At 38.8% G+C, this 22,517-nt stretch overlaps 2 protein-coding genes and 1 pseudogene across 2 annotated transcripts; all 3 read left to right on the forward strand.

Annotated features, from left to right (window-relative positions):
- The first annotated feature begins 814 nt into the window (after positions 1–814).
- Positions 815–4,465, forward strand: LOC146607438 (flavin-containing monooxygenase 5-like; annotated as a pseudogene).
- A 1,659-nt stretch (positions 4,466–6,124) lies between these two features.
- LOC146607439 (flavin-containing monooxygenase 5-like) lies at positions 6,125–12,086 on the forward strand. Its single transcript, XM_085348974.1, has 10 exons — positions 6,125–6,226; positions 8,110–8,250; positions 9,052–9,240; positions 9,391–9,556; positions 9,990–10,132; positions 10,362–10,558; positions 10,657–10,804; positions 10,890–11,097; positions 11,210–11,282; positions 11,365–12,086. Exons 2-10 carry the CDS (start codon positions 8,119–8,121, stop codon positions 11,771–11,773), a joined length of 1,665 nt encoding a protein of 554 aa, XP_085205100.1. The 5' UTR covers positions 6,125–6,226; positions 8,110–8,118; the 3' UTR covers positions 11,774–12,086.
- Positions 12,087–14,055: 1,969 nt separating this feature from the next.
- Positions 14,056–19,052, forward strand: LOC146607440 (flavin-containing monooxygenase 5-like). Its single transcript, XM_085349035.1, has 10 exons — positions 14,056–14,120; positions 14,531–14,671; positions 15,217–15,405; positions 15,555–15,720; positions 15,928–16,070; positions 16,349–16,545; positions 17,271–17,418; positions 17,504–17,711; positions 17,824–17,896; positions 17,979–19,052. The coding sequence occupies exons 2-10, from the start codon at positions 14,540–14,542 to the stop codon at positions 18,391–18,393; spliced, it is 1,671 nt and encodes a 556-aa protein (XP_085205161.1). The 5' UTR covers positions 14,056–14,120; positions 14,531–14,539; the 3' UTR covers positions 18,394–19,052.
- The last annotated feature ends 3,465 nt before the right edge of the window (positions 19,053–22,517 follow it).

The following is a 22,517-nucleotide window of genomic DNA, read 5'->3' on the forward strand; positions in this document are numbered from 1 at the left end:
ACAATCATCTATCTTGCTTAAGGTTGAGTTGGCATATTGTAACTCCAGTGTGTCTGTTGAAGCTCCAGTGAGGAGTAGATTATGGTTTGCAGAGTTAATGCTAAAGAAAACCACTTCGATATTAATGCTGGTATTTACTTGGAATCTGATGCTTCCGTGCACAAAGGCCCTCCCACTGGAATTTAAATTATTGCTGTTACTCAAAGACACTGACTTGAGCTCATAACAATGCTTTATTTGGCCACTTGAGCATTACTAAGACATATAAATTAATAATAATATATTTCCTATGGGCCTGGATTGAAGTCAGATGTTATATTTTCATACTTGTCACATATGTCACATAACCATGTGATTCCTCCTGTACCTCCTACTAGTACTACTATTACTTCGTTTGGGGAACTTTTTGTTACAGCATGAAAATCAATGGAGGAACCCCTTTTTTGCGACTAATGTTATTAATCTGTGTTTTACAAGTGAAAATCTCTACAGTAAATTAGGTCTGTTTGCTCCAAACACTTAGGTATTAGACCAAATCACAGCACCATTGCTAAGGACAAGTAAAACTAATTGGATTCATTTTTGCAGGAAAACTGAAGAAAATGTAAATGTTCAGTCTCATTCAGCACTTCTCTGCGTGCTGCTGAATTTAATGTAATTATCCTTGATTGACTCAAGTAATGAAAAAAAGGCACACTCACACGCAAGTTAACAACTCCAAAACAATGGGTGTGAAACAGTCATGCTATAAACATAAAACTCAACCATTTTTCAAACTGCAAACATCTGTAACAGATCAGCTAGCTGTGCAAGCATGGTTCAGAGAGTGGCAGTGATCGGTGCAGGACCCTCGGGAGTGACGAGCATCAAAGGCTGTCTGGATGAAGGTCTGGAGCCCACATGTTTTGAAAGCAGTGATGACATTGGAGGTCTTTGGAGATTTAAGGTGGGAAACAATGGGGTTTTTGGGGGGGATATAAATGACAGCATATTGAAGTGAAGCTTAACATTCAAATTGTTGAATCGTTTCTTGCAAGGTTTACTGTTTTTAAATACAGACACGTAAATGGAAGTTCAAAATTTAGAAAAGAAATTGTAAAAAAAAAAAAAAATGTAAAAAACGAGCTTTTGAAAAAAGTTGAAAAATTAGTTGCTTTAAATTCTTGAATCATGTATTTCAAACAACCTTTGTTGGGAATATGTGACAATGTGATCTGCAGTGCTATTTTTTCTGTAGTGACACACACAGAGATGCAGCTTTGCTGAGAATGACTTGTGCAACGTTAAAGCAGAGATCCCAGAAAATGTACTTAACTGGCTGGTCTAACATGGATCAAGTGTTAAAATGAAGAGCAGTTCAGTTATTTTGATACTGAAGTGAAGTGCAGAATCTGTTCTCAGCTGTTTTGTGGTTTTAACAAAAGCTACATTACTAAAGTAGCTTTGTAAAATGTAAATTCCTTAATGCACTGCTCATACATCAATTCAAAGTTTAAAATAAACAATTTAAATTTCACTGGAGTGAAGGAGAGAGATGGTATCAAAGTTGGAGAGAGTGGGCAACTATCCCACAGAAACGTGTGAAAATAGAGAAGACACATCCAGGGATTAAGAGACCTGTAAGACACTGACAGAGTTTTGAAATATACTTAAAGTCAGAGTTTAAATAGAAGCAAAGTTGCATTGTGTTTCGTTTTTTGTCTTTATGTTCTCCTCCTTCAGGAGAAGCCAGAGCCGGGGCGGGCCAACATCTATAAGTCAGTGATCATCAACAGCTCCAAAGAGATGATGTCTTTCAGCGACTTCCCGCCTCCTGCTGACCTCCCTAACAACATGCACCACTCTGAGGTCCTGCTGTATCTGCGTCTGTATGCTCAGACGTTCAACCTGCTGCCACGCATACGCTTCCAGGTTGGTGATCTTCATAAAAAAGAAAAAACTGTGTTTGTGTTTGTGTCAGACTACTGTAATCAGCGTGAGGCAGACGACAAATTTTGAAGTGACGGGTCAGTGGGAGGTGGAGACGGAGAGCAGAGAGGGTCAGAGGGAGACCCGTGTTTTTGATGCCGTGATGGTTTGCACTGGACATTTCACCCAGCCTCACCTGCCACTCAGAGACTTCCCAGGTAAATTTAAGAAATGCAGCAGCTGCTCTTGCTCCAACACAACAGATGTCACACACTGTGTTGTCTGTTAATGTTTCCAATGGTGGTTGAAATGACTGACAAATATTTATATTTAGCGACAAATTCAGTATTTATTTATTTTTAATCATTCCAGGTATTGAGAGTTTCCGAGCCAAATATTTCCACAATTGGGAATACTGCAGTGCTGAGGGTCTGGAGGAGAAAAGGGTGGTGGTCATCGGGATTGGGAACTCTGGTGGTGATATTGCTGTGGATGTCAGCAGGGTTGCGGAGAAGGTAAGCTGCTGTGCTACATTTCTTTACTTCTATGTTGTATTCAAAAAGAACAGTGATGTTTATGAATATGAAAGCACTGTATTCTTAAAGGAATATAACTCGTGAATCTGAAACCTCCTTGTGCTGACATGACCTGCAGGTGTACCTCAGTACCAGAAGTGGAGCATGGGTTGTTGGCCGTGTAGGGCCAGGGGGACTTCCACTAAATGTTGTCGGGAGTTCTTGAATGGACGCACTGATACGAAAGCTCTTCCCCTCATGGACCAACACAATGTTGGAGAAGAAGCTGAATCAAGCGCTGGACCACAAACTATATGGCCTGAAACCGAAACATGGGTAAAAGCATGGTCAAACGTTTGAATTAAAAATACATCATCATAACCGAGAACTTCAAAAATTATGTGTTAAATGTTCCAAAGGAATTGTAACAAAAGGTAAATGCAATACTAAAGTATATATTTGTTAAAAGAGCGAGAATCTGAAACACACATGGTGTAATGTGCAGCATGTTTATATAAACATGTATGTATGAATGTATTTATTTAGATAACAGTGACTTGATATCTTGCCATGACTACTGTATGTTTGCACCAGGTATTTGTGTCTAACTGCCTTGGTCACTAACATAGCTCCTGTAAAACTGCATTCAGCTTTTTTGCACAGATTCCTGTAGTGAATGATGACTTGCCGGCTCGAATCATCTCAGGTCGTGTTGCAGTGAAACCAAATGTGGGGGAGTTCTGTGGGTCTACAGTAGTGTGGTCTTTGTTGATGGAAGCACCATAGACAAGGTGTTTATGACTTCAACAACTATTCTGTTCAGGTGAAAAATATAGGATATCCAAGTAGTAATTCTTGGACTGTCCCTTTTCATTTGGTTTTATTTTTGAAATGATGTAAAGGGGATTTAAATGCACATGTTCATCTAATCCCAGGGTTGTTTGTCTGTCATACAGGTGGATGTGGTTGTGTCTGCCACAGGGTACAACTACAGCTTTCCTTTCCTGCCCTCAGCTCTACAGGCTAAATGTGGTTACAGGCTGCAGCTCTACAAACATGTGTTCCCTCCTGCACTGACCTCACCAACACTGGCAGTGGTGGGCTTCATACATGGCTTTGGTGCTATTAACCCTCTGGCTGAGATGCAGGCTTGTTGGGCTACAAGAGTGTTTAAAGGTAAAACATAAAAACGTATAGGAGAATATTTTGATTGTGCAAAGTCATGGAAGGGGTTTCAGTAGGAATTCTGCGATGTATGCTTTATATTTTGAATTGAGAAAACACTAGAGCTATTAATGCACACCTAAAGTATATGCTCCAGTGCAAAAGTAAGATCATCATGCAATAACTCTGTGTTTGAAATTGTTCTGAATTTTCCATGACAGGTTTAACAGCCCTCCTCACAGAGGAGAACATGATGAAGGAAATTGAGAAGGACACGGCAACCATGTATCAGATCAGAAGAAGGAAATTATTTTTAAGATATGTTAAAAGGCTGCTCATCTCCACCAGAATCCTTATTTTTTGTATTCTGATTAATGTTTTACAAAGTCTCTTAGCTTAGACTGGTTAATATATGCTTTTTCAGTGTCATCTGTTATTTCTTTATTTGCTTCTCTGTTAGGTTTGCATGCTCAGAACGCAACCCACTGCAAGTTCACTACATCCCTTACATGGACTCTCTGTCTGAAGAGGTGGGGGTAAGGCCAAACATACCATGGCTCTTTTTTAAGGACCCAACACTGGCACTGCAGGTTTTTTTAGGACCCTGCACACCATACCAATACCGTCTGACTGGACCAGGAAAGTGGGCTGGAGCCCGTCAGGCTATCCTCACTCAGTGGGACCGGGTGTTTCAGCCTTTTAAGACCAGAGTGGTAACAGAACCAAAGCCAGACATCAAACATTCTTCTAAACTGAGCATAATAATGTTTCTCTCAGGTGCTGCTCTGTTGTGTTGTATCTTCTACAATAAGCTCCACTTTGTCTCTTACTTCTCTGCTTCTTCATTCCAGAGATCTCTTCAGTTAATTGCAGGGTGAATGAAGGAGATGTAGGCAGAGATTGTTTTTACACTACAGTGCATAACTTGTCAAGCTGAATAAGAAATAAAAAATATATATTAAAATTAAAATATTAAAAATGAAAAAACTGGATTTGTTAAATCTGCACAATTGATTGTGTTTGTTTTTCGTGGTGTGGTTTTTGGTAACTGTTGCTTTTTTGCATCATGCCTATCTACAGAAACTTGTATTTGAGTCACTGTTTAATACTGGCAGCAGAAAATTATTTTCAATGATTAATTTTATATGGTATGGTTCAAACAAAGTTGCTAAAGTTAAACTTATGCACTCACTGGCCAGTTTGTTAGGTACAGAAAACTCAATGCATTTAAGCCTTCAGACATTGCTAAGACAACATGTTGAAGTTCAACCCGAGCATCAGAATGGAGATAAAAGTTGATTGAACTGACTGAATGTGGCTTGCATGTGGTTGTTTGTGGCATATCCGATATTTCAGAAACTGCTGATCTGTGGGATTTCCCCGCAAGTCACCTCCAGAGTTTTTAGAGAATGGTCCAAAAAAGAGAAAAATGTTAACCACACATTATAACTAAGGTATTCAGAAGATCATCACTGAATATACAAAAACACATTAAAGCAAAGGGGCTACAGCAGCATACCATTGTGGGTGCAACAACCAGAAAACAATTCATACAAGCTCATACAAGATTGATATTAATATCGCTGAACAATCAAAGTGCAACAGCATGAGCTATTCAATAGATGTCAGTGATTAGCTGCTATACACAGCATGCCACGACATTTTCCTCACAGTAAAGTAAGGTGCACTAAAGTTCACCAGAAACTGAACATTAGTGCATCTTACTTGTGGAACCATAAGAAAATCTTTTATCCATAGGAATGAATAATCATTAAATATTGTTAGTACAGATAAAAGTGTCCAATCTGCAAAATGAAGACTGAGTAATTCGCCCCCTGGTGGTACATACGAAAGCCTGATCCTGTGAGCCTGATCCGCAAGGTCAAGGAATCATCCACTTACAGACAAACCAATCCACACCAATACAAATCACTGCACAGATCTGTTGCTGTGCAAGTGTAGCAAAAGTCACGTGTTTAAAAAAACAAAAACCAGCCAGAACTTAAGCATGGTTGTGAATACGCACACCCAAACAGATGAAATCCCACTTAAAACACAGTACATTACAAATGTAAATTAAAAGAATTCCTTTTTTTCCCCATCCTGTACTGTAGTAATTGGAATTATTGTCTGAAGGCCAAGAAACAGGAAAGTGACAGGTGACAGGAAAGAAAAAGAAGAAGGAAAGAAAAGTTGGGAAGAGAGTTAACAGAAGGAGAGGAAAGAAAAATGGAGGAGAAGAGGGATAGAGAGAAAAGACACTGGATATCTGCTTGATCACCTGCTGAAATAAAGCAACAATAAAGCAACAACCAACATAAGCATAAGTAACAGTAAATAAGTAAATAATAACAGTAAATAAGTAAAAGAAATGCTAAACTAGCGTGGACAAAGTACCCCTTGCACTTAGCCACAGAGTTAGCCTCAGTCATTGTAGTTGGACCAGAGATGGTGAGTTCAGAGTTCATTTCAGTCTCATTCTGTTTACTCATATTAACTCTCCTTATAGGTCAGCAGTCCATCCAAGGGCTTGCTTGCTTTGGAATCAATGATTAGCACCCTACTTGCACAGCTCTCACTCTAGCTACTACTAGGCTACAGGCAACACAAAAATTATTTTTTTCTTCAACGTACTAGAGGTAAGAACTTTGTATAACATTTGAGTTCATAAGTGTAGCAGAATCAAGAGTAATGTTTACAGCACTTTGTAATGTATGTAGGCTACCACTCCTGCAGGCAGTAGCCTATTGGCTATCAGTGATTCCTGAGATTAGGGACGAAACAGGTTTTAATTTTCTAAAATATATTTTTTTGATTTTTCAAAAACATATTTACATATAATTGTTACACAAAGTTTTGGCTGTCTCACCATGTTTTGGTACAATCTCCCAGGTGTAACATTTTTTAATAATTTATGTTTTTGCTGGAGAAGTGCAAGGTTTTTGTCAACACCGTCAGACACAAAGAAATGCAAAAATATATATTTTAAATTAAGTTGTTTCAGCTATTTTGACTATTAGCAGCTTCTCTATTCTATTGTTTATGCACATATGTTTTCAAAGTAATTATACTACATTCAAAAGTAAGATTGTTTTGGCTTTTTATTATTAAAGTTACAGTCATACATATTTTCAGAAGCTTGTATTTAATCTCTATAAGAAACAATCATATTAAGCAGAATGCAAATTACACATTTATTGAAAAAATTAAGTATTTTTATTGGAAGATCATGAGGGAGGAAAATATATGGTTCTCCAAAAGAGAAAAATAAACCAAAACTCCATATTATGGAGTTGACAAGGTGCTGATGGTGGTGACACAAATCTGACGGTGTTGACACACTAGTAGCAAACAAGATATTATTTCTTTCAAAATAACTATTAAACCTTAGCAACCTTTGTAATATCACAAGACACATAACAATTCTGTTTTTGCACATGTCAAGTTCTACATCTTAATAGTTCACCAGCAAGTAGCTACCTACTACTCCTTGATTCCTAAAGTACTCTGTGGTTGTGTGTTTAGACCCTGCTGTACTTCCTCTCCTTTTGTCTCTCTGTGCTTTCTTCCAAAACCTTCTCTTCTGCCTTTTTTCTCTTTCTTTCAGATCACTGATGTTCTTTATTTTTCTCTTTTTCACTCTATTTCTCCATCTTTCCCTTTCCTTTATGAGAAACTCTTTCTTCAACTCGGGCTGGCTGTTAATTTTTTCTCTCCTTCTTTTTTGATACTCCCTGTTCCTTCTCTTTCATTTCTCTACTGACAGGTTTCCCTTTGCTATTCTAGCCTGAAATGAACCATTTTGTAATCACTATAATTTTTCTGAACCTTATGCTTTTTTACAAGATAACAGAATAAAGATCAACGCTGTCAATAATAATAATATTGAACGGGTTGCATTGTTGCACTTTGTCATGTTTCTCAGGTCTTTGTCTGAATGTCCTCATGTTGTTGCTAAGGATTGTCTCATTGCACTGAAGTCACACTGGGTTAAATATTTACACTTAGGTTTTAAGGGGTATTTTTTTTTCTTCATTATTTTATTTACGGGTTGTACGGAAGCCCCAAACGCAATTTCATTGTTCTTTGACAATGACAATAAATAAATACTTGACTTGACTGTCGTCATATCATCTAGGGCAGGACTAGGCAACTCCAGGCCTCAAGTGCTGGTGTCCTGCAGGTTTTAGATGTGTCTTTGATCCAACACAGCACTTTCAAATTGCCAAATTACCAACTCAGCATGTCTTGAAGTCCTCCAGAGGCCTGGTAATGAACTAATCATTTAATTCAGGTGCGTTGAGCCAGGGTAATATCTACAAAATCTAAAAACCTGCAGGACACAGGCACTCGAGGCCTGGATTTGCCTACCCCTGGTCAAGAAGAAACTGCTACATCAGGTTAAAAGTCTGTTTCAGCTTTTTCTGTTTCTTCCGAAGGTAATTACTTGTTGCGTACAGCTCTTTGGCTGCAGTTTGTTAACAGTAAACATTTTTGAACCGATCTGATGTCTCCTTCGCAGAGCTGCAGCATGAGTCATCGTGTGGCAGTGATTGGTGGAGGGGCTTCAGGTCTGGCCTGTATCAAGTGCTGTTTGGATGAGGGGCTGGAGCCTGTGTGCTTCGAAAGTAGTGATGATATTGGTGGTCTGTGGAGGTTTAAGGTTGGTGCTTTCCTTTTACTAGATTAATTATGTAAGCGGTAATAAAAAGAAACATCTGGATGAGCACTTTAAAACTAATTGGCCACAGGTTTATTTAAATTGGAGACTTCTAAGTACAAAATAAATCTAAATTTGAAACCCTTTTTAGAAAAAATGGGTGCCTATTCTCTGGACTAAAAATGTGAGGGACCATCTGGCAAACCTAATCAATGTGGAAAGGTATAAAAGCGCTACAACTTTTTTTTTTGAGTAGTGTTGCTGCCATAAATTTTTAAAATTACATTTCACACAGCAGAACATCTCAGCATCTCAATTTTAAATTTTCATTTTGAAAATCATCAGGTACAAGAGCCAAACTAAAACTGACTGAAAAGACAGCCGATGTCTAAAGAAAATCTCAAAAACCTCCAGAAAGCCTGGAGAAGCAGCACTAAAGACCACTTTATAAAATTGTCTGGTTCCTTTCAAGAAAAATATAAATGGATGGCTCAAGATTTTTGCACAATACTGTAGATATTATTGAAGTAATTAAGTCTCCAACAGCAAGTGTTATATGAAGTATATGTCACCTTATGCACTGTAAAGTAGTCTTATCAATAATACAGCAGACTTATATTGGTAGATTTATACTCTAAAATAAATGGCGTGAAAAACAAAGTACAATATTTGCAGTAGATGTGTAATAACATAGATATAAATGAACTACAAATGTAATAAAACTGTGCTCAAGCCTATGACGAGCATTGAAAGAGTAATGGTGCTTCAGCTCAATTATCTTTTTAAATAAATTTCCCCCTTTAGGAGAATCCAGAGCCAGACAGGGCCAGCATCTACCACTCTGTCATCATCAACACCTCAAAGGAGATGATGTGTTTCAGTGACTTTCCCATCTCGGCACACTTCCCAAACTACATGCACAACTCCCTCATCATGGACTACTTTCGGCTGTATGCTGACCACTTCCAGCTCACCAAGCACATACGCTTTAATGTAAGAATGCTTTATGATGTCTGAAATGGTAAATTGTATCACATAATTAAAAAATAAATAATTTAAATTAAATCCTAATTACTCCAACATTAATTTCATCGAAAAAAAATACTTTGTTCTGTCCCCTGCGTCTGTCTTTCTGTTGTCCAGACCAAAGTCTTGCAGGTGAAGCAGAAATCAGATTTTTCTCATTCAGGCGAGTGGGTTGTTGAAACAGAGAACAAGGATGGCAAGAAGGAGAAACACAGTTTTGAAGCTGTGATGATCTGTATTGGACATCACTGCAACCCCAATATGCCTCTTCATGACTTTCCAGGTAACCCTTGCACTACAAGCTATCAACATTCAATTCAGTGCCAGTTTGGGAGTAAGCGGATGAAGACAGGACAAAGAAATGCTGTGGAAGTGAGCCAGAGATTAATAATAACTAATAATTAAATCCAGAGAGGTGTATTAACACATACTAAGCAAAAAAGATGACTGATGAAGAAACACAAAATGCATCGGTGGAATCCTAGACCTATTGCAGTATAACTAAGGGAGGATTTTGGGTCACCTGATCCAACTATATACTTTATCAAAAGGAACGTTATTCTTATCTTATAGTTCACTCAAGGGGCAGAACTAATCAACCTTCAACAAAGCATGAGTGAAACTTTTGCGTGTCTTCAAATATAGATCAGTCTTTTTATAGCAGAAGTATTGAAACATTGTGTCTACCCACCATAAGTCTGTCTTATTTTCTTCAGGCATTGACACTTTCACGGGGAAGTATTTCCACAGCAGAGACTACAAGACTCCCGAGGAGTGGAGGAATAAAAAGGTCGTGGTGATTGGAATTGGAAACTCTGGAGGAGACATAGCAGTGGAACTGAGTAGAGTCACCAAGCAGGTTGGAATGAGTTGGTCGCATCATTAGAGAAAAAATGTGTCTGAACTGGTTGAGTATTTAACATTCTTAGTGATGAAAATAATTTCACGTGACGTTTCAACATTCTCACAGTTTTAGGCTGAAAACAGTTTAAATACTACACAAGCAGTGACCTGTGACACATGGATGTGGACATTAAAGAAGACGTAACAGCAAAACTTGCTAATTTTTTTTGTTTCCTTCATTCAAGCTTTACCTGAGCACTCGAAGGGGAGCATGGATTCTGAATAGAGTCTGGGACAATGGGATTCCTGTTGACTTGTTTTTTAACAGGGCGACAGGTTTCCTAAGAAAAAATCTTCCCTTTGGTGTTTTCTGTAGTCTGAGAGAGAGCCGGCTCAACAAAAAATTTGATCACGCTCTGTACAACCTAAAGCCAAGGCACAGGTATAGTATTCTACTAATACATTACATTTTACAATGTAATTGGTGTCTGGATTGTTTCATGTCGGAATTTGTTTTGTATTTTTGACTTTTTATTTCAGGGTGTTCAGCCAACATCCCACAGTGAATGATGAGCTTCCCAACCGCATCCTCTCTGGAACAGTTCAGGTGAAACCCAACATCTGCAGATTTCAAGGTTCCAGTGTGGAGTTTGATGATGGCAGTGTAGTGGAAGATGTTGACTTGGTGGTAGGTCTGGAATTACATACTTTTCTTCACCTTCATAGAGATCAGTGAAATTGACTTTTGACTAACATGGACCGCTGTCTTTCAGGTGTTTGCTACAGGATACCAGTTTTCCTTTCCATTCCTGGCTTCACAGGTGGTCTCTGTGTCTAACAACAAAGCATCTCTGTACAAATATGTGTTTCCTCCTGAGCTCGAACGCCCGACTCTGGCTATCATTGGTCTAGTGCAGCCACTGGGAGCCATTATGCCCATCTCTGAGATGCAGGCCAGATGGGCTACACTTGTCTTCAAAGGTAAAAAATTACTTTTTCTTTAACACAGCTTTTTCTCATCACTCAGGATTTTAGAATTTTTATAGAGTTGTTATTTTTACTACAGTAAACAGCTTTGTCCCCTTTCAAACAGGCTGCATAAAGCTTCCTCCATCAGCTGCCATGCTAAAAGATATTCAGTGTAAGCAGGAGGCCATGGCTCAAAGGTAATGAAGTGGATTTACTAAGCTTTATAGAAACCTATGTTTAAGATCTGCATCTTCATATGTTCAACTCAAACTTTTTTAGGTATGTCACCAGTCAGAGACACACCATCCAGGTGGACTACGTCAGCTACATGGATGAAATAGCAGAGCTAGTGGGAGTTCAACCCAACATCCCAAGGATGCTGCTGACTGACCCCAGGCTGGGAATGAATGTGCTCTTTGGTCCCTGCACGCCGTACCAGTATCGTCTCAGGGGGCCAGGAAAGTGGGCTGGAGCCCGCCAGGCAATCCTCACTCAGTGGGAGAGAGTGACTCAACCTATGCAGACCAGACCATGTGATGAGCTCAAACCCAGCAGATCATATAAGTGGCCTCTGCTTCTGTCGGCTGCTGCTTTGTCCTTCACTGTCTATGTTAAAAGGAACAACCTTCCAGCTTTCCTTCAGGATCCCACTGCTTTGCTATACAGGCTTAAAATAATGAAAGTTTAATCAGTTTACTTGGCTGAAGTCAGCCAGGCCATCATCACATAGTGAGAACGAATGGTTCGACTTCTAATGACCACAGTGGCATGAGGACCACAATAGACCTTCTAATAGTATAATAGTACTAATGTTAACGAAGAGGCTGCATTAGACTGTTTTTAACAATGAAAGACATGAGTTTTTAAAATATACATTCTGGATTTGTTTAACTCTGCACTAGAATCTGAACAGAAGTGTTTCTGCAGCTTTCTTAAAATTTTGTTTTTTAATTTTATTTTCTGGCAAATAACTCAGCCAACAATCTGTGGTCGTTCCAGTAGCCAGTAATGAAATTTTCTAATAAAATTTCTAATAAATAATTTCCATAAGTCTACATGTTTTCTACAGTTACTTTATGGCCACTTGCGGCTTTTGCTTAGTGTCAAGCTTAAGAGTCCATGATTTTTCTTTCTTCTTTTAAAGTATTTATTATTTTTAGGGCTCAAAGATTTGTGTCATGTTTAGAGGCAGGACTCGCACCCACGGCTGCATACAGTGCATTTATTCACAGTCAACAGAAAAAACACCGTTCAAAAAATATCTTAGCAGTTGGAAGGTCCAGTCTCCACAAGGTTTCCTTTTAGATGCAGACAAAGTAGCTTTGTCACACCAGAGTCAGCTCACCACTCGATATCTCACAATTTCTAAATGCTGTGCACAGGGACAGACCAGTTAACGTATCTTCACAATTAACCCAAAAAATAGGAGCAGGAGCAACGCTTCATTTACCGCTTTCAAGGCAACAATCCAGCAAAGACTGATCCACTGCTCCTTCCTTATGAAGCTGCCCAAACGAGATCATCAGAGCAGGTGTGTTCCTGCCACCAGGTGTGTGTCTGAAACTTGGTCCCCACAATGCAGAAAGGCCAGTGCATACAAACGCACATAAATACAAACAGAGAAAATGAGAGAATGAAGACAGACTAAAACGCAACAATTGGCAGGTTGAGGACTTGCAGTACCCTGGCAGTTTTTTAACACTTAAAGGTTGATTTAATAATGCATGAAAACATACGCAAGCATATCAGTGCTGTTTGACAGTGTTTCATTAGAAGTAGCAAAGTAAGTTAAAAAAAATATTTAAGCAGTGTCACTGCGGTATTTGAAGATCCTGTTTCATCAGCAGGAAATGTCCCTGCTTCCTTAAAATCCTTTACTTACCTCTCAGCTGGTCCAACATATAACAAAGCTTGATACTGCTTGACGTTTGTTGCTGAATTTTCAGTTGAAACTGGTATCGACATAAATGACTGCTTGGAAAAACTTTCAGTTGCCACTGTAGAATTCAGCTTGTGGCACATAATTTGAAGAGGGAATTGATGCTGCTTCACTTTGTCCGGCTGTTTCTGAAATTTAGGGTCATGCATTTCATGGTGGAAAGCTAAACCAGGTCATTTTGAAACAGTCACGTCTGACATTGGACGTTGGACTTTAACAACTTGAAAACAAAACCAATAAGCTTTTCATTCCAAGACCCCGGGTAGTCAGTCCCACTTTTCCTCTGATACAAAGACATATCTCTATCGTATAACCTCTTAGGTATAGGGCTTTATGAAAGGTGCCGCTCCTTGACTTTAGCCCACAGAAAACCCTAAAAATGTAACCGTTTCATTTGAGTCCAGAACATTTCATATCCTTTTTTTCTTTTTTAACACAAAGAAGACAAAGACTTACAGAAGTAAACACATATTAGTATGACAGTTTTACAATGAGGCTTACTTCTTTATGCAGAAAAAGATCTTGAGTGAGCTTGTAAATTCACACTGACGTTATACACGGTTGGATTTCTGTAAATAAATAACCAGAACAAACCACTGATCACACCGGTTGGCTGGCAGCGGGATCCGTGCCTTCTAAAGACAAACACAGCATGTAGTATCTCCGGATGACTGTTAAATGCAGCATATAACATGATGTTTTTCATTTTACATGCTTTGGAAATTGAGTGCAAAAAACAACAAAAGGAAAAATTCATGAACACAAAATAAAAAATAAATCTGAATGTCCTTTGAAATGTGATTTATTTGTAGTTATTTTATCTTTTTTCTTCCTCTTTTGTAATAGAATATATCTCCTGTTGTGCTCTTGCGCTTTGTGAACTATTGTTTTTCTATTTTTATAGGTGTGTTGTGCACATCAGTCCTGCCATGCAGAGGCGTTGTCTGTTTGCTTTTCCCTCGGTCTTATTCTGACGCCACAGTGAATCAAGGGTCAGCATGCTACTTCATAAATTCAGGGGAGCAGCTCTCGCTCCGCCCACAGTTGAGTTGCTTGCAGCACGATAAACATTGTTTCTTTCTTCGAGGCATCAAAGGTAGGAAACGAGCATATGCGATCGCAGCTGATGAGTGCTTCCTGGAACAGATTTAAAGCCGATGATTGCGGCTGTCGGAGACTGTTTGTACTGTCCGTGAAGTCTGTTAAAGTTTGGCAACGATTGCACTCTTTACTGAGTTGTCTGCGTTGTGTGGCGTTTCGAACAGCTAATAAACATATTAAGTCACTTTGATTTTTGCCAAGTTTTAAATGTGGCACATATTCAGTATTAGAGGAAGTGTTTTTCGGCAGTAATGTAAACATAACTGGAGAGCCTGCGATTTAACGGGGGAAATGAATGTAACGTTGTTATTACTCTTGTTTTCTGCACAACTTCCTGCTCTGCGTAGCTCATTGGCTGCAGCTTCTTGTTAACAGTAAACATATTTTGCACTGTCTCCTTCGCAGAGCTGCAGTATGACCCGTCGTGTGGCAGTGATCGGAGGAGGGTCTTCGGGTCTGGCTTGCATAAAGTGCTGTTTGGATGAGGGGCTGGAGCCTGTGTGCTTCGAAAGCAGCGATGGCATTGGTGGTCTGTGGAGGTTTAAGGTTGGCTGACGCTATGTGAATCACTTTACTTTTTGGTCATGTTTTATCATTTTTCATACATATGAAGTGGATTTCCTTCATTTCGGGGGCACATGGTGCGCACTGAGAATCAGAATTTGATCCGAAATAAATATTATGCTAAAAATGGTGCGGGCACAAGGGTTGAAGCACTGTTTTGAATTAGGCATCTTGTTTGCTCAGTGACAAAACAAGTATTTAGATTTCTTACTTGAGAAAAAGTGGTAATCTTTCTCAAGAAGCCTAATACCTAGTTCAAAAGTTTTAGCATTAAATATTCTTAATTTCAATAATTATCAGTAATAGAGCAGATTATATTGGGAAATGTAAACTCTAAAATAAATGGTGTGAAAAACAAAGTACAATATTTGCATCATATTTATTAGACGCGTAAAAACATAGATATAACTAAACTACAAATGCAATAAAACTGTACTCAGGCCTCTGACGAGCATTGAAAGAGTAATGGTGCTTCAGCTCAATTATTTATTTATTTATTTATTTATTTATTTATTTTTTAACTTTAGGAGAATCCAGAGCCAGACAGGGCCAGCATCTACCACTCTGTCATCATCAACACCTCAAAGGAGATGATGTGTTTCAGTGACTTTCCCATCTCGGCACACTTCCCAAACTTCATGCACAACTCCCTCATCATGGACTACTTTCGGCTGTACGCTGACCACTTCCAGCTCACCAAGCACATACGCTTTAATGTAAGAATGCTTTATGATGTCTGAAATGGTAAATTGTATCACATAATTAAAAAATAAATAAATAAAATTAAATCCTAATTACTACAACATTAATTTCATAGAAAAAAAAACTTTGTTCTGTCCCCTGCGTCTGTCTTTCTGTTGTCCAGACCAAAGTCTTGCAGGTGAAGCAGAAATCAGATTTTTCTCATTCAGGCGAGTGGGTTGTTGAAATGGAGAACAAGGATGGCAAGAAGGAGAAACACATTTTTGAAGCTGTGATGATCTGTATTGGACATCACTGCAACCCCAACATGCCTCTTCATGACTTTCCAGGTAACCCTTGGCCTACAATCGATTACCTCTTAGTTACCTCAAGGGGGGGAAAAAACTACTGACTCTGCAGTTGTAGCAAGATAAAGAGGGAATTGTGTTATTGTTTAAATCAACCCTTGATACTTTCACGTATCTTCAAATATAGGTCAGAGCAGAAGTATTGAAACATTGTGTCTACCCACCATAAGTCTGTCTTATTTTCTTCAGGCGTTGACACTTTCACAGGGAAGTATTTCCACAGCAGAGACTACAAGACTCCCGAGGAGTGGAGGAATAAAAAGGTCGTGGTGATTGGAATTGGAAACTCTGGAGGAGACATAGCAGTGGAACTGAGTAGAGTCACCAAGCAGGTTGGAATGAGTTGGTCGCATCATTAGAGAAAAAATGTGTCTGAACTGATTTAGTATTTAACATGTGAAACTTCATGATTCTCACAGTTTTAAAGCTGAATCCAATATAAATACAAGCATGTAAAACCAAACAATGGGCATAATTATTTAACTTGTACATCTTCTTAATGCTTTATTTACATATTAGTAATTAGTAATATTAGTAGTTTAGAAAGTAAAATTGAGACAATTCAGACAGAACCAACAAGAGAGCTAACTACTCTTTCTTTCCTTCAAAGCTTTACCTGAGCACTCGAAGAGGAGCCTGGGTTCTGAACAGAGTTGGAGACAATGGGGTGCCCCTTGACCTGACTTTTAATAGAATCCTGGACATTCTGAGGAAAATCCTTCCCTTTGATTTTTTCTGTAGTATGGCAGAGAGTCGGCTCAACCAAAGATTCAATCATGGTCTTTACAATCTAAAGCCAAAACACAGGTACTGTATTTGTAGCTAGTATAGAATGTAATATAATCTGCCACGTTAGATTTTTCCAAGTAGTTGTTCTAAGACAAAAATGATGGCCTTTTTGTGCTCACCTTTGTCCTTCTGAACAGTGGCACACACCAGAAGCAGCGTGATATGTTACTTGCAATATTTTGCTTTTTTAGGTGTATCATGCACCCCTTGAGTTTTGTAACCTGGCCCACAAAGCTGGCACAGTGAAGCTGGATGAGTGGTTTGGCCATTTCAGTGATCTATCAGTGCAGGTTCTCAGAAAAGTCCCAGCTTATGCATCTGCAGATGCTTCAGCAGCTGGAAAAGATGAGAATTTTCTGCATGCAGTCACTTTGCTTCCTGTATTGATTACTGCATATATCATCATTGTTGCCTCTTTTTTTTTTTTTCCTGAGCAGTGACACATATTGTTCAGGATACGATCAACTCTGACACATTTTAAGCACCATTATTAATTTTGATGGGGCTGTGCTGGCGTCAATGTTGGTGTTATTTTATGCAACAACAGTGCAATGTCCAGTGTAAACAACCAGTTCAAAGTATGAAACTTCTGGCTACAACAACAACCCCTTGTCAAAATCAGTGCCTGACAACGTTGACATTTTCTGATATTCATGTTTGCAATTAGATTTTTTTGTATAAATAAAATAATATGAAAAAACTCCTTTCTGAATTTGTTTTGTATTTTTGACTTTTTATTTCAGGGTGTTCAGCCAACATCCCACAGTGAATGATGAGCTTCCCAACCGCATCCTCTCTGGAACAGTTCAGGTGAAACCCAACATCTGCAGATTTCAAGGTTCCAGTGTGGAGTTTGATGATGGCAGTGTAGTGGAAGATGTTGACCTGGTGGTAGGTCTGGAATTACATACTTTTCTTCACCTTCATAGAGATCAGTGAAATTGACTTTCGACTAACATGGACCGCTGTCTTTCAGGTGTTTGCTACAGGATACCAGTTTTCCTTTCCATTCCTGGCTTCACAGGTGGTCTCTGTGTCTAACAACAAAGCATCTCTGTACAAATATGTGTTTCCTCCTGAGCTCGAACGCCCGACTCTGGCTATCATTGGTCTAGTGCAGCCACTGGGAGCCATTATGCCCATCTCTGAGATGCAGGCCAGATGGGCTACACGTGTCTTCAAAGGTAAAAAATTACTTTTTCTTTAACACAGCTTTTTCTCATCACTCAGGATTTTAGAATTTTTATAGAGTTGTTATTTTTACTACAGTAAACAGCTTTGTCCCCTTTCAAACAGGCTGCATAAAGCTTCCTCCATCAGCTGCCATGCTAAAAGATATTCAGTGTAAGCAGGAGGCCATGGCTCAAAGGTAATGAAGTGGATTTACTCAGCTTTATAGAAACCTATGTTTAAGATCTGCATCTTCATATGTTCAACTCAAACTTTTTTAGGTATGTCACCAGTCAGAGACACACCATCCAGGTGGACTACATCAGCTACATGGATGAAATAGCAGAGCTAGTGGGAGTTCAACCCAACATCCCAAGGATGCTGCTGACTGACCCCAGGCTGGGAATGAATGTGCTCTTTGGTCCCTGCACGCCGTACCAGTATCGTCTCAGGGGGCCAGGAAAGTGGGCTGGAGCCCGCCAGGCAATCCTCACTCAGTGGGAGAGAATGGCTCAACCTATGCAGACCAGGCAATGCGATGAGCCCAAACCCAGGAGATCATATAAGTGGCCTCTGCTTCTGTCGGCTGCTGCTGTGGGCTCGGCTGCCTACATTAGCAAGAGCAACCTTCCAGCTTTCCTCCAGGATCCCACTGCTTTGCTGGACAGGGTTAAAATGTACCTGCCTACACAATGATGGAAAATTCATAACTCATCAGCTTACTAAGTGAGTGATGCAATTGTATATTAACATCAAAGACCAGCTGATCTTAAATGACTAAAAGCTACAGTTACAGCTACATTCATGTGTATTGTCTCAGGTTTCTTGCTTTATACCTTCAGAATTGTGTAACTGGAAAGATCTCCTTTTTCAATTACACAATTTCTGCAGGTTATTTGTTTTAACCCTTAACAGGATGCTGTGACATAGAATCTAATTTAAGCCGATTAAAAAAGAAAAAAAATTGTTTTCCAACAAAAAAAAAAATACATTAATAGCGCTTTAATCCAGATTTGTTTGCAATATATGAGCATAAACATGGGTAAAAAGAAATTATGCTAGCACAGAATGCCATTGTAGAGGGGTAAACTGTTGTTATCCTTTTTTTAACATCAGCACTGTTACTCTACATTGACATGCTGCTCTGTTTTCTTTCATTATATTAATTGAAGTATTCAAATGTTTTTACAACATTACTGATACACAGCACAGATGGTTTGCTATTGTTTCTTTCAAATAAAAATAAATCACAGTGTTGTCACATCTTTCACTACATTTTTAAAATGTTGTTTTATCCATTACTATGTCCCAGTGACTCTAAAGTATGAAAAACATGACTCATAACTATAAATAAAAGTTCAGCACTTGAAACAAATCCATTTTCATGTCTTTTATTAGTAAATAAATCTTTTAAGCCACAAAGATCTGAGATTGTTTGCTGAAAAAATAAAGATCTCTTTTCTCTGCTTTGACTTGGTATTAATACTAAAGACCAGTGCAAGCACGCCTCTTTTTGATGGTGATTGATTGATTGATTGATTGATTGATTGATTGATTATGCTTTTAATTGTCACTTGCAATGTTATACGTACATCTTACCTGCAGTGAAATGGGACCCCTTCCTCCATACATACATTATTGGGGTGCTCAGGAGGTAGAGCGGGTCAGCTGCTGATGAGAAGGTTTGATCCCTGGCTCCCCCAGTTTGCATGCCAAATATCCTTGGGCAAGATACTAACCCCGACTTGCTTTCCAATGCTTCCATCGGAGTATGAATGCGTATGAACGATAGTTAGAAAGCACTCAAAGTAGATAATAGTGCTTGTGTGAATGGGTGTGTGTGGGGTGAATGCGGCGTGTTGTCTAGAGCGCTTTGAGTACTCCAGGAGGCTAGAAAAGCGCTATATAAGAATCAGTCCATTTACCATCATTGTTTGCAATGATAATGGATGAGGCTTCAGTTTTAAAGCTGAATTGAGCTTTCAGTTAACTTTCTAGTGTAGATTGTTAATAACTCAACACAATCTAAACCCAAAGCACAGGTACTGTGTTTGTAGCTTGTATAGAATGTAATATAATCTGTCATGTTAGATTTTTCCAAGTGGTTGTTCTAAGACAAAAATGATGGCCTTTTTGTGCTCACCTTTGTCCTTCTGAACAGTGGCACACACATGAAGTGTGTGTTACAGTTGCTGACGTGCAGTGTTTATTGTGCACGTCTTCACTTTTATATTCTGGCACTTACAGCTGGAACAATCAAGCTGGAGACTCCAGTGTGTGAGTGGCTTGGTCATTTCAGTGATATACAAGTCCAGGTTCTCAGAAGGTCCCAACTTATGCAGATGCAGATGCTTCAGCAGCTGAAAAAGACAAGATTTTTCCAGATAAAAATTTTCCAAAATTTTCCAGCGTGCAGTCACTTTGCTTCCCTTATTCATTACTTCCTATATCAGCACCTCTGTATCAGCAGAGGGTTTTTTTCTGAGAAGTGACGCATATTGTTCAGGATATGGTCAACTCTGACATGCTTCAAGCACCATTATAAATTTTGATGGTGCTGTGATGGCGTCAATGTTGGTGTGCGTAACAACCAGTGCAATGTCCAGTGTAAACAATCAGTTCAAAGTGTGAAACTTCTGGCTACAGTGCCTGACAATGTGACATTTTCTGCTATTCATGTTTGTAATTAGATTTTTTGGTAGCAGAGATAAAAGTGTTAAATAGAAACAGCTAACAAAGGAGGAGACAACATAGGAACTGAGAGAAAAGTGTGATCCAGGGAGGGAGGGGGTGAATCTGTACGCAAGTGAGAACTTCTGTCATCACCAATCATCTGAGAAACGTCAGAAAGGTGTGCTTATCCAAGTCATGCAAGAATATGTACAAAAAAGTTTGGAAGCTATGTACATGAAAATATGAATGCAGTGAGTTTCAAATATAAACCCGTAATTCATTATAGAACACTAAAAACATGCCCGTCTACAAAATTTTACATCAGGGAACGTCATCCTAAAATTGCTGAACAATTGTGCCCCTCTGCCAATCTTTACCTCTGAGAAACTTTTTATAGTTACGTTCCTGACTTACTGCCAGTTAACCGAATAACTGGCAAACTGTTCCTCCAGATATTTTTCAGTAACACTTACTATTCCAGTATTTTGTTACCACCTCCCAGCACTTCGGAGATGTGGTGGTGCCATCAAATTCAAAATGCGCTAACATTTTTAAGCATTTGATGTTTGTCGTGTTCTGCTGTGAATAAAATGTGGGTTAGGGGATTTGCAGATTGTTGTTTTTTGTTTTCTGTTTACAATCTACTCAGAAACCTAACTTTTTCAGAATTGTTTTGTATTGAGTGAATCACTGAAAAGCAAAGTACCATTTTAGAAAACCATTTAAATCCTTTTAAGATGAAACTCGGTATATTTTCAAATTTTACTGTGCTTTTCTTTTTAACACCAGGTTTTGTATAATGGTAATTTTTGCTTTTTGGTGTCACTGACATGCAAAATATAACATACTGAGGATTTGTTTGCTTTTCCTTCAGTCCTGGAGTCAAATAACTGACCCTCCTGTGAAGCAAGGGTTCATAGGCTCCTTTTATATTTAGACCAACCATTTTCATTCCTACTCTCTGCTGAGTTAAATGCAGTATGAAAGCTCTCTTAATTTCTTCAAACAAGGTAAGAAATTTGGATTCTTTATCATAACTGCTGAGTGCATTAAGGGCTGTTGTATCAGGGTTAGCTGTTTCTTCATTTTTAGTTCTGAACTGTACATTTAGGTGTTCTCATCTGTTTATGATTGCTTCGTTTTGTTGTGAGATATGGGGCATGTGGCAGTTTATATATGTTTATAGAAAGTTTCTGAGTCTAGGTGTTTCACAGAGTATTGAGGATTCAAATTCAAGAAGCAAAAGTCAAAAAAATATATATTTCAGTCAAAAACATAAAATAAACTTTAGAAATCAAAGGCAAGGCAAGGCAAGTAGGTTAACAGACACTTACAGTGAGCAAAGAAACAACAGGACTATATATACTCACACAATGAGGGTTAATGGGGAAACAATAGGCAAGTCCACACAATCAATGCAATCAAAGGAGAGGAAGTAAAACTATAAACAAGGCACAGAAAAAAACAACTAGCAAACTAAACCAGGAAATAAGTAACAATGACCAAAGAGGGAAACTTAGACACAAATGTAAAGTCAACATGAGGAAAACACAGAAGGAAAAAACACATTATTGTGTATAGAAACTCAGATATGCACAATAATGGGAAATAAGATCTTAAGATTCAAAATACTAAGGATATACATGAAGAACAAAAATGTGAACAATAAGTTGAACTATAAATCAAATAAAAACTATTTAATAGTAATAATTAATAATAGAATAATTAATTATTATCAATCCTGCATTGGCAGACTGAGGTGGGTGTTTCCATCTTTAAGAAGGGGTACCGGAGGCTGTGTTCCAACTATAGGGGGATCAAACTCCTCAGCCTCCCTGGGAAAGTCTGTGCCGGGATGCTGGAAAGGAGAGTCCATCCATTGGTCGAACCTCGGATACAGAAGCAACAATATGTTTTTTTGACCTGGTCGTGGAACACTGGATCAGCTCTTTAACCTCTGATGATGATTCTTGGGAGTTTGCCCAACCAGTCTACTCTACATGTGTTTTGTGGACTTGGAGAAGGCATTTGAGCATGTCCTGTTGGAGGTGCTTTGGGAGTATGTGGTGTGTGGCCCATTGGTACCGGCCATTGGATACTTATGCCTCCATTGCAAGAGCTTGGCTTCGTCAAGTGACAGCCTCCAG

Source organism: Diplotaxodon limnothrissa, linkage group LG23 (assembly GCF_057381915.1).
Source record: "Diplotaxodon limnothrissa isolate DT_005_m linkage group LG23, D_limnothrissa_male_GT1.1, whole genome shotgun sequence".
NCBI lineage: Eukaryota > Metazoa > Chordata > Actinopteri > Cichliformes > Cichlidae > Diplotaxodon > Diplotaxodon limnothrissa.